The 11,050-nt window shown below is 42.3% G+C and overlaps 3 protein-coding genes across 4 annotated transcripts; all 3 read left to right on the forward strand.

The window, feature by feature from the left end:
* Positions 1–1,176: 1,176 nt before the first annotated feature.
* LOC123471624 (adhesive plaque matrix protein-like) lies at positions 1,177–2,339 on the forward strand. Of its 2 annotated transcripts, none has more exons than XM_045173277.1 (3): positions 1,177–1,324; positions 1,409–1,537; positions 1,604–2,339. In XM_045173277.1, the coding sequence occupies exons 1-3, from the start codon at positions 1,253–1,255 to the stop codon at positions 2,216–2,218; spliced, it is 816 nt and encodes a 271-aa protein (XP_045029212.1). In that variant the 5' UTR covers positions 1,177–1,252; the 3' UTR covers positions 2,219–2,339. The 2 variants fall into 2 exon arrangements, with proteins under 2 accessions (XP_045029212.1, XP_045029211.1); XM_045173276.1 differs by having other exon boundaries at positions 1,224–1,324; positions 1,406–1,537.
* Positions 2,340–3,053: 714 nt separating this feature from the next.
* Positions 3,054–5,250, forward strand: LOC123471062 (adhesive plaque matrix protein-like). The gene is made up of 4 exons (XM_045171927.1): positions 3,054–3,128; positions 3,322–3,504; positions 3,584–3,876; positions 3,941–5,250. Exons 1-4 carry the CDS (start codon positions 3,054–3,056, stop codon positions 5,097–5,099), a joined length of 1,710 nt encoding a protein of 569 aa, XP_045027862.1. The 3' UTR covers positions 5,100–5,250.
* Positions 5,251–9,039: 3,789 nt separating this feature from the next.
* Positions 9,040–10,364, forward strand: LOC116920763 (adhesive plaque matrix protein). Its single transcript, XM_032926875.2, has 3 exons — positions 9,040–9,199; positions 9,281–9,512; positions 9,587–10,364. The coding sequence occupies exon 3, from the start codon at positions 9,593–9,595 to the stop codon at positions 10,181–10,183; it is 591 nt and encodes a 196-aa protein (XP_032782766.2). The 5' UTR covers positions 9,040–9,199; positions 9,281–9,512; positions 9,587–9,592; the 3' UTR covers positions 10,184–10,364.
* The last annotated feature ends 686 nt before the right edge of the window (positions 10,365–11,050 follow it).

Consider the following 11,050-nt stretch of genomic DNA (forward strand, 5'->3'; position numbering starts at 1 on the left):
GACAAAAAGCGCAAACGCGTGTCGTGTTGTCTTTGTCTCTTTGCCCATTTTTTTTTTTTCCCCATTTCAATTCGCCAAGTCTCGTAGTTCACGGTTGAGTATAAAAAGAAGAAAGAATAAAAGATAATCGAGAGGAGAAGGATCACGTAATTGTCTGATCTGTGAAGCGTTACGTTGTTTTACGAAGAGAAGGATCTACGGTTGCCCTTCTCGTTATTAAAAGCCGTTCTTTAAGGTGTGTTACGTACACATGTCAAAACATTGCGGTTTTTGCGGACCCATTCGCATGACGCAATCCATTCACGCCGTATAGTTCACTCTCGTCCGTTAAAACATTTGTTTAACATTTACGAAAAACCTTGAAATTGCAAGGACATCCTTGAGTGTCATACCGTTTGATTTCTTTTTTTTTTTGTGTGTCGGCTCGGGCACGTGATTCCGGGAATCAATAGCCGGAAAGGAGCTTGAACAAAACGTTGTTTTAAGCTGAAGCAAAAAAAAACAAAAAATTATTCGTTTCCCTCGAATAAATTTTAATTTATTGAGTAAAAAGAATTTTTTTGTTTGTTTTTTTTCCGCTGTGTCAAACACTAAACTTCATAAATCGTTTAAAAAAAAAAAACAACGCTTATTTCATGCATTCCTTTTTATTTCTTTAATGAAACGGAATAAAATGTTTTGAATTGCCGAGAAGCCAACGGATGCCGGGACAGTGAAGGTGAGCGACGGAATAAAAAGTGAAAGGATAAAGAGAAAAATAATATTGGCCTATTAAAGTAGTACGCAGTAAGAACTTCAGTCTCGTAAACATCAATGCAACAAACAAATGAGGGATATTAAAAAAGAAAGAAAAGATCTTTTTAATTGCCAAACGTGCTGTATACAGAAATGAAGCTCAACAAAGGTGACGAAGACCGTAACAAACGGATAATGGGAGGAGGTATTGACTATGAGGAGGGGGAGATGAAAAGGAGAGTGTTACCACCCAGCAGGTAGGCTCGTCGTAAAATTCGAACGCGGGAGGTGTGTCGGGTAGGTTTAAATCGAATCTGCGGGAAAACTGGTGTCTAGAGAACGTTTGTTTTTGTGTGTGGGTTTTCCTTTTTTTATTTTATTTTTTATTATGAGATGTTATTACCTGCCGAACCGAATTGCTGCAGTCTTCGGTTGGATGACGCCCTCACCCCGCCCTAATTTCTTCCAACACTAATAGGCAAACGAGTATAAATAAGGACCTAGGACAAGCTGAAAAATGCATCAGTGTTTTCACATCTTCTGGACGCTAGCAAACACTATAGCAATCTCCTCTCTAGCCAACATGAAAGTGAGTTGCATTTCGAATGCATCGTGTGTTCATTTCTTTACACGAAATTTGGATAAATTCATTTACTCTTTCCCGATTCAGCAGTTCGTCATCATCGCTGCGTTGGTAGCCGTCGCCCTGGCCTCTGATCGCCCTTACTACCCCAAACCGGCTTACTACCCCAAACCAGCCTACCCTTCACCAGCTTATCCCGCAGCCGATGGATACGACTACGTATGTAACTCTCTCAATCTCAATCTCACATTTATCTAAAATGCCAATTAAAATTCCCCATTGAAGGCTCCGATGCCGTACAGCTTCGATTGGGCCGTACTGGATCAGGCAAGTTACAACGATTTCGGACACAAGGAGACAAGCGATGGCAACGTCGTGACTGGGACTTACTACGTCGTGCTCCCGGACGGCAGACGACAAGTGGTCACGTACAAAGCTGATGATTACGGTTACGTTGCTGACGTCAAGTACGAAGGAGAGGCCACATATCCTGAATATAAACCATCTTATCCAGCCTACCCCAAGCCCGCGTATGCCCCTCCAGCCTACCCCAAGCCCGCTTATCCTACTCCAGCCTACCCCAAGCCAACTTACGCACCACCGGCATACCCCAAAGCTTCTTACCCTGAGCCATCCTACCCGAGTTACCCTAGACCTTCTTACCCAGCTTATCCTCGCCCAGCGTACCCTAGCTACCCTCGTCCGTCGTACCCATCGTATCCTAAGCCAAGCTACCCCGTTTCGACTACCACGGAGGTAGTAACTGAAACTGCCGCTCCTGTCGTTAAGGAAGCTGAGGTAGCAGTCGAAGCTGTTGCTGTTACTGAACCGGTCAGCGAAACCGCTGTCGCTGCTGCGGAACCTATTGCCGAACCAGAGACTTCAACGGATGCTGTTTAAATCATCCCAATCGAATGATATGAGAAAATTTAGTGCCTGTCCAGTGTGTCCACATTATACCTATAATTTATATAAAGCTGATTTGATTATCTTTACTCAAATAAAAGCTACTTTAATCAAATCACATTTGTTGTCATTATCAAACGATATACGTAGAACCGATGCATGCACAGCTTGTGTATACTCGATTCCATTATTCCAATGAAATTTGAACCGAAGTCGATGAAATACGACTGTGCGATATTACGAAGGGCAGCCAGGAGTTGAATTAGCAATTCAAGTGAATGGCGCAGGATCCTCAGGTGTTCTACTATACGTTTGTAGCAAGTACATAGTTCCAAGCTGGAATCCCCCCTTCGTGTAAAAGAACAATTATGAAAACAAGGACGTCAAGACAAAACACTACCCCAAAATTAGACAGTTCCAGGAAATCAAGACTATGGAACTATGAAGACAAACCTACAAGTGCACGTGGATAAAATAGTAATAGCAATACTTCCCGTCTGAAATGCTGTGTTCAAAGTTGGGGAGATCGGACACTGATCGATCGGAGTCGACAAATTAAGTGGAAGGATTTTTCTGTTTAATTTGAAATCCCGGAGCTGGAATAAATAAATGCAGTCAAAGGGAAACCATCAAGCTCCGCAGTCCATACTCATCTAGACGACAAGGCGTCGGTATAAAGAAAGAGACGATAGATAGACAAACGGTTAGGGGTAACGGGGTTAAGGTGGATGAGAAACAGAAAGTGAGAGTTGCTAATATTTTCACCAGCTCGCCGCATAGGAAATAAGAAGTCCATGTTAGGACAATAAGATATTTGCTACAACTCAGTATGCCAGATAACGACACGCAAGTGGCCACTCCGCCCATTACTCGTCTGTTTCCGAGAGAATACGTGCCGGATCACGTATAAAAAGAGAACACACTCCGTTTGAGATCCATCAGTGCGTTCACATCTGGACGATCGCAGCCACCCCAGCAATTCTCTCTAGCCACAATGAAAGTGAGTAGAGTTTCAGTGATGTGCAGTTGGTTTTCTTGGGCAAGCGTAAAACAATATAGAATTTGCATTTCATTCTGTTTCTTTTACTGTTTCCCAGTTCATCATCATCGCTGCTTTGGCAGTTGTTGCTCTGGCTTCTGACAAGCCATACTACTCCAGGCCATCGTACTATCCAAAACCATCGTATTCACCTGTGAGTTACTACCGTAAACCGAACTATCGAGCACCGGGGTACAAGAGACCGGCCTATACACCAACCAATGCGAAATTGAACGACCCTGTAAGTTAAAAACAAACAAAAAACGGCTACATTTTGATGCAACATTAAGAGTTGACTTGGATGTCTTTGATTATTGCAGCCGGCCAAACCGTACAGCTTTGAATGGGCCGTTTTGGACGATTCGACTTTCAACGATTTTGGACACAAGGAGACTAGAAACGGCAATGGAGTTGATGGAACCTATTACGTCGTGCTACCTGACAGTCGCACTCAGATCGTCACGTACAAGGCAGATAGTGACGGCTACGTCGCTAACGTCAAATACGAAGGAGAGGCCAAACGTCCCATGATTACAAACGCACCAAGTCAGCCAACCCAAAGCCCAAAAATGCTTCCCCCCCGGCCAAGCCTAAATCTTCCTACACTCCTCCAGTCTACCCGAAAGCCTCCTTCCCCGAGTCTAAGCCTACCTATGCCCCACCGACCTATCCTAAAGCGGCCTACCGGGGCCCTCTTACCCTAAGCCTACCTTTACGCCACCAGTTTACCCTAAAGCTTCCTACCCAGAGAAATCTTACCCCAAGACTGTCTACGCTCCACCGACTTACCCGAAAGCGACTGATGCGGAGAAATCTTACCCCAAGCCTACTTACCCTCCATCGACTCACCCTAAAGCTTTCCATCCAGAACCTTCCTACCCTAAGTCTACCTATGCGCCACCAGCTTACCCTAAAGCTGCATACCCAGAACCATCTCACTCCAAACCGATTTACGCCCCACCAGTCTACCCTAGACCTTCCTACACGCCCCCAGCCTATCCGAAAGCTTCCTACCTAGACCCATCTTACCCAAAGCCTACCTATGCTCCGCCGACTTACCCTAAAGCGGCCATTCCAGAGAAATCTTACCCTAAGTCTACTTACGCTCCACCCGTTTATCCTAAACATTCCTACCCTAAGCCTTCTTATCCTGCCTACCCCGTTCCAGCTTACCCTGCGTACCCTCTTCCTTCTTACCCCTTGTATCCGAAGCCAAGCTACCCTGTTCCAGCCATCATTGAAGTGGAAATTGAAGCTGTCGTAGAAGTTGAACAGCAGGCTGATGTGCTCGTTTTGGCTGAACCCACTCCTGAAACCACGGTTGCGGCTGTTGAACCGGTTGTTGAAGACGCTGCTCCGGTAGCTGTCGAACTTGTTGCTGAAGACATTGCGTCAGTGGCCGCCCAACCGGTTGCTGAAGGCATTACGTCAATAGCGGTGAAACCGGTTGCTGAAATCATTACGTTAGCAGTTGCAGAACCTGTTGCTGAAGCCATCGCCCCAGTAGCCACCGAACCTGTTGCTGAAGATGTTGTCCCAGTAGCTACCGAACCGGTTACTGAAGGCATTATCCCAGTAACAATCGAACCTGTTACTGAAAACATTGCCCCAGTAACTACCGGGCCGGTTGCTGAAGACGTTGCCTCAGTAACTGCCGAACCGGTTGCTGAAAACATTGGGTCAGTAACTGCTGATCCTGTTACTGAAGATATTGTGGCAACAACCACCGACCAGGTTATCACTGATGCCATGGCCACTGAGGTAGCAGTTGCTGCTGTTGAGACAACAACCGAAACAGACGTTGTTACAACCGGTGCTGCTGTTGAAATCCTTTAAATTATATGAATGTAAATTATATGAATGCAGATCTTTAATGTACGCCAACAGCCGTGCACTCACAGTTTATTTATAAAGATAATTAGTTTTTCTAATTTTTATTTAAATTATGCCAACCACCGTGTTGTCAATACAATTAAATTATCTATAATTTTATTCGAATTGAGACGATTCTGATCAACTATCAGACAATGGAAACAATAGGTCTATTATTGGTGTAGTCTAATGTTGATGTTGGAAGACGATGCTCACCTTATGGCTCTTCTTTTCTAAACAATCCAGCCTTAAATCATTCCATTGCTTTATACATTTAGGTCATCACCAGGTTTATCAGATTTTCAAATCCATTTCCTTGATATATTCGTGGATTCTATACGTTCGCCATAAAGGCACAGGAAGCGGAGAATTCCAGAAGCTTTCACTGCAAGTCCTGCACGATGGGATTACAGAGAAGTATATGAAATTATTTCACTGGTGAAAGTATAGATTGATATCACGGTTTCCAACACGACTTTTAGCTTGAAAGGTGGAGAAACAATGTCGAGTAATATCGGTGTATGTTGAGGTATAGTCTTGTTTTGATCAAAATCTCTTTCTCTTACAATCGAGCTTTCTCCAGTCAAAGTTTGATTAACCTATTGTGCAACTTAAACGTTATTACGTGAACAGAAAACAATGCCGGGAAAAAAAAATATGATGGAAGAAGGAGAAACTAAGATGACAACACGGAAGTCATTAAATCTTTGCGTGGTAAAAGAATAATATTCATCACTAGGTACTTAATGTACTACAGGTATCTACCCTCTTTAACGTGCAATGTGAAAGCGAATCGTTTCTTTCCACGGAAGAGATATAATTCAAAGTGATTTCTCGAACCACAGGGCAGGCAACTATAGTCGTCGAGCAATGACTGATGTCATTAGCACAAATTTAGTTCATTAGATGGTGAGATCCGATGTGAGCTTGCATACGTGTGCATTTTCCAGTTCATAATCATGGCTGATTTGGCCGTCGTTGACTTGACAGAGACAACCGGTGACGACCCCATCGTGTTTTGTTTTTTTCAAATTTTTGTATTGGCCGTCAGACTGTGTTTTTCATTCTTTGTAGTTGTCGGTTTCTTTTGGTCGACCATTCGCGTTCCAACAGCCATAAATTACCAAACAAAATACGTTTGCGTATAAACAATGAAACTGCTAAAAGAAGCCCACAATGCAAAGCACCTTACTCATTTCACCGTAAGTTTTTCTTTTTCCCCTTAAAATATCCTTTTTTTTCTAGGTCAGTCTTTTAAACCGCTTGTTAAATGGTTGCATTTTCGTTCTCGCGTCTAATGGCAAGACCAGATTTCTCCTGCTTTTACGCGAGAAGATTTCTCATAGCACATTGGCCTTGCATTATATATCCATGATGTTTACGAGTGGTAAGTTCAGGATACATTGGAATGCACACATTAAAGCATCCATCTTTAACACGTAAAACCCGTCTGTTGTATTCGTTTTGAACCTGATTTACAAAACGAAACAGACACAACAATTGAAGCTTGTCGTCCTGAAAGTGCAAAACAATAGATTGCCTCCACCACGAATATTTTAGTTTCACTCGTGCGAGATAAAAAGCTTTAGACAGTATAGAGGATTTTCACTATAGGTTAGACGTTAACACACGAGAGAAAATCATGCAGGAAGCTAACGGAATTACAATGTGAAATCACAAATCAGAGTATCATTCGTGAAACAGGATCAACAGACATCAATGTAGGTCAATAGCAACTCGCATTTATGGATGCACAATAAGTAATAGATGTTAAACAGTTTAAAATTTCACTAGAGAACTACTTAAACAATTCACTCTAATTTTCTTTTGGGTTACCTTTGGGCATAAGAGATCTCTCAAGAATGGTATAAGCTTCCTGTGATATCGTTTGCAATTAAGGGTAGAATGCAAAAGTTGATCCAAATTTGAATTCAAGTTTTGTTCTATTCTTCTTTTGTTTTTTTGTTTGCTATGTCAACTCGCTGTTGTCCGGCAGCACGTCTGGCTCGTCGAAAACGTCAATACGGTATGTGTTTTTCCAGTCAAATTTCAACTGCAAAGTTACAAAAATGAAAAGAAAAATAGGTTGGGCCCTTTAATTACATAATGGGAATGTTGTTGCGGGAAAACTAAGCCACCAAGCACAATTGTTTGTACAAGCTCACGCAATTTACTGTTCGCCCTAATTGAAGCGATTAGGAGAGAAATAGGTTAACGTGAACTAACGTTTAAATTCCGTTTAAGTATCGATGGTCGGTTGGTAAAACGGCAAATGAAACCAAATTGATAGTCAATTAACAGTGTAGAAACTTCCAATACCACCGTTTTACAGAACCAAGTGTAAGTTGCATGCAGGGCCCATCGCTTGATGCACGAAAGCCGAATGGTAAAACACGACCAAGAGCTTTTCGTTCCCCCACAAAGAATGCAGCACTTTCGGTTCACGAAGGCAAACATTTTTTTCAAATGTTCGTAAGAGGGAAAAGCTTTTTCTTATCCTCACATTCAAGATGGTCCTTATGCCAGTCCCAATGACTCCGGAAACAAAAATAAAATGCAAAATTCTCCAAATGTTGAATAAAATTTGAATAATTACCCATTTAAAGATCTGCATTTTTAAATCAGCATCGAAGTAGATGCATTTTGATCTGTAACGTGAGTTAAATCATCAGTAATAATTGAAAATAACGATGGTAAAGAAGCGTCCTTGGCGGCTTATAGTTTCCCAGTGTCCATATACTCCTATTACGAAATTGAATGCATTTCGGAAGAAATGCTAACCTTGTATCCAACAACAATAGAGCTGCCCACGAAAACAAAACGTTTCCATTCCTATAGGGTTCAAATTTGTCTTCCGATCCGTTTTCAAATTGGCCGCGCTTTTACGAAATCGTTAGCACAATGTATCGTCCGCCAAAATTGACTACCTCTTTGACCTTGTCTACCGTTTCTAGACGATAAACTAGGGTAACGGCAACATTTGTCGGCCTTGTACCATCTGTCATGGCAAATTGTAAGAAAATAAAAGCGTAATTCTAACTGAGCAGGACGTCAATTGTTGTATACGTTCCGAAAGTAGTCTAATCCGTCTCCTTCCCATCGTTTATTGCTTTCTGTTTGTCTCTGTAATGAACCTAACTGGTTTAAGTGGCAAACACACCCAAGAAAAATGTATCCATGTCTAATCTTATTTGGCAAATAAAATAAAATAAAACAATTGACCAACGTGGCAATTGACACAGGTGGTAAACGTGTCCTTCAATGACATTTCTAAATCGCGTCCAACATTTTGTCTTCGCGAGATTTAGTTTTGCCTAGACATTGTCGTCACGATTCACGACTAGCAATTCATTATATGTAAATAAATGCTTCCTTTACTATTTACGTAGGCTAATGTATATAGTGCGGAAAGTGATGACAAAAAGAAAAAAAATTTGCGACCTTAACTAAGAATGTTGTACAACATGAATTGTAGGTGAATAGCCCAAGGCCAGTTTGCGGTAATGGTTTAATCACCAACGATCGTGAAAACAAGATAAACGGTTTCCCCGATAACGATGAAGAAAAGACCCATTCTTTTGTGTGACGGAATATCGGAAGATTGGACACCTACTTTCGTGAATTGTTGTTGGAATTCCTCATCGATATACCAATAACACAACAAAGAAAAGAAAAAAAAAATCCGTTTGGGTGGCAACAACGTGATTCAAGAACAGCGGGCCAAACAATTAAAGCACCGGGGGAAAGTGAAAGGACCTGAGATTTTCGGATTGGCATTTGCCGCAGCTATGCCCGCTTTCGTATATACACTGCAACAAACTCACGTTTGTATATAGAAGACGGTGGAGAAACCAATACGAGACCCAACCCCAAAGTGATAGTCACTCTTCTAATGAATTAGTCGACTTACACGTATCGGTCGGGAAATGGGGAACGGTACAGCAAGAGAATTATGTGTTTCAGCCTTGAATTAGAACGGTATATAAAGAGTAGGTGTAGACCAAGTATATTCATCAGTTCCATTCCAAGAACAGAACAGCCTTCCTCTCCTCAACATGAACAAGGTATATTCAGCTTGGAAAAAAACAAAGTAGCAAGAATAATTGAAATTTAATTAAATTTTACTTAATCAACTTGGAAAACAGTTCGTTATTCTCGCTGCTTTGGTCGCTGTGGCTGTTGGTGCCGAGTACACGACTCCGGCCTACCCAGCTCCAACTTACTCAGCACCAGCCTACTCTGAACCAGCTTACCCCGAACCAGCATACTCTAAAAGCCTACGCTGAACCAGCCTACGCTGAACCAGCCTACGCCGAACCAGCCAACGCCGAGCCAGCCTACGGCGAACCAGCATACTCCAAATCGGACTATGAATACGTGAGCTATAATTCCTAATAAGAAGACAAACGTTTCTTTTAAGACAATCAAATTAATAATGTCAATTCGAACAGGAACCTATGCCGTATAGCTTTGAGTGGGCCGTCAAGGATGAACCTAGCTACAATGACTACTCCCACAAACAGGCAAGCGATGGCAAAGTCGTTACAGGATCCTACCGCGTTGCTCTTCCCGATGGCCGCACTCAGATTGTCACCTACAGAGCTGACGAGAACGGATACGTCGCTGATGTGAAATACGAAGGAGAAGCCAAATACGAGGAATACAAACCCGCCTACAAGACTGCCTACACCACTGAGTCTTCCTACTCAACTGAGGCTGCTTACGTCACTGAAGCGGCTTACACCAAACCCGCTTATTCTGAGTCCACCTACTCCAAACCAGCCTACACCGAGCCCGCTTACTCCAAACCTGCCTACACTGAGCCAGCTTACTCCAAACCAGCCTACACCGAGCCAGCTTACTCTAAGCCAGCTTACACTGAACCCGCTTACGCTGAACCCACTTATTCTAAGCCTGCCTACACCGAGCCTGCTTACGCCAAGCCAGCCTACACCGAGCCCGCTTACGCCAAGCCAGCCTACACCGAGCCCGCTTACGCCAAGCCCGCCTACCCTGAATCAAACTATCCCAGCAAACCTGCTTATTAAATGCAGGCGTATGACTTGAATGATATTTCTTAATTGAATGACGGATTTTGATCAACTGCGGTGTGAATGTTCCCTGAGCAGAGCCACCTTTGTGTCTATAATCATTCCACAAGATATATTTGTAATTTATAATACGTAATAACTATTTTCAATGAAATACAAACTCTTTGTCATATATTAATTAACAGCAGTCTTTAAATGTTCTTTCCTTTCAACGCGATTCAAAGATGGCCAACATGCTTGCAAGGGGCCTTTCCTACTACACCAAAATTCAGGCAATTTCCCATTTCATTCATGGAAATTAGAGGCAAATCATAAAAGATTTCAAGATTTCAAAACTTTTCTTTTTCCATGGAAGGACAGCTGTCAAACGAGATAGAGACACAATAGGCAGGATACTTAATAATGGCCATCCGCTAACCATGAAAGTTTTTAAGGTAAGTAACAAAGCGATCTGAAATCGACGTTTTATAGTATCACACCTTTTTTTTAAAATTGGGTTTACATATTCAAAGGAGAAACACTACCCCCCCAAAATAAGATATAATTGTACCACGTGATCAATTTCTATTCCACTCTTCCCTAAATTTCCAAATGCGGATCTTTCATTCACCGACATCCTTTGTGGTTAGGTATTGCCAATTTTCCCTTACGCTTCGCTCAGCCGAGTACGTAAAGTTACAATAAACTACCTGTTGAATCGAAGCGTAACTTAATCGTGTAAAAAAAATGCTCATTTCATCCAGCCGCAACACCACAGGTTCATTCCGCGTTCATCCATAGTCTCTTCCTACCTCTGCCTGAATTTGAAAACAGAAATTTAGCACTTCAGCACCCTGACAAAGTATCGACGTCATTTTACCCGAG

This window comes from Daphnia magna, linkage group LG4, assembly GCF_020631705.1.
Source record: "Daphnia magna isolate NIES linkage group LG4, ASM2063170v1.1, whole genome shotgun sequence".
NCBI classification, from domain to species: Eukaryota; Metazoa; Arthropoda; class Branchiopoda; order Diplostraca; family Daphniidae; genus Daphnia; species Daphnia magna.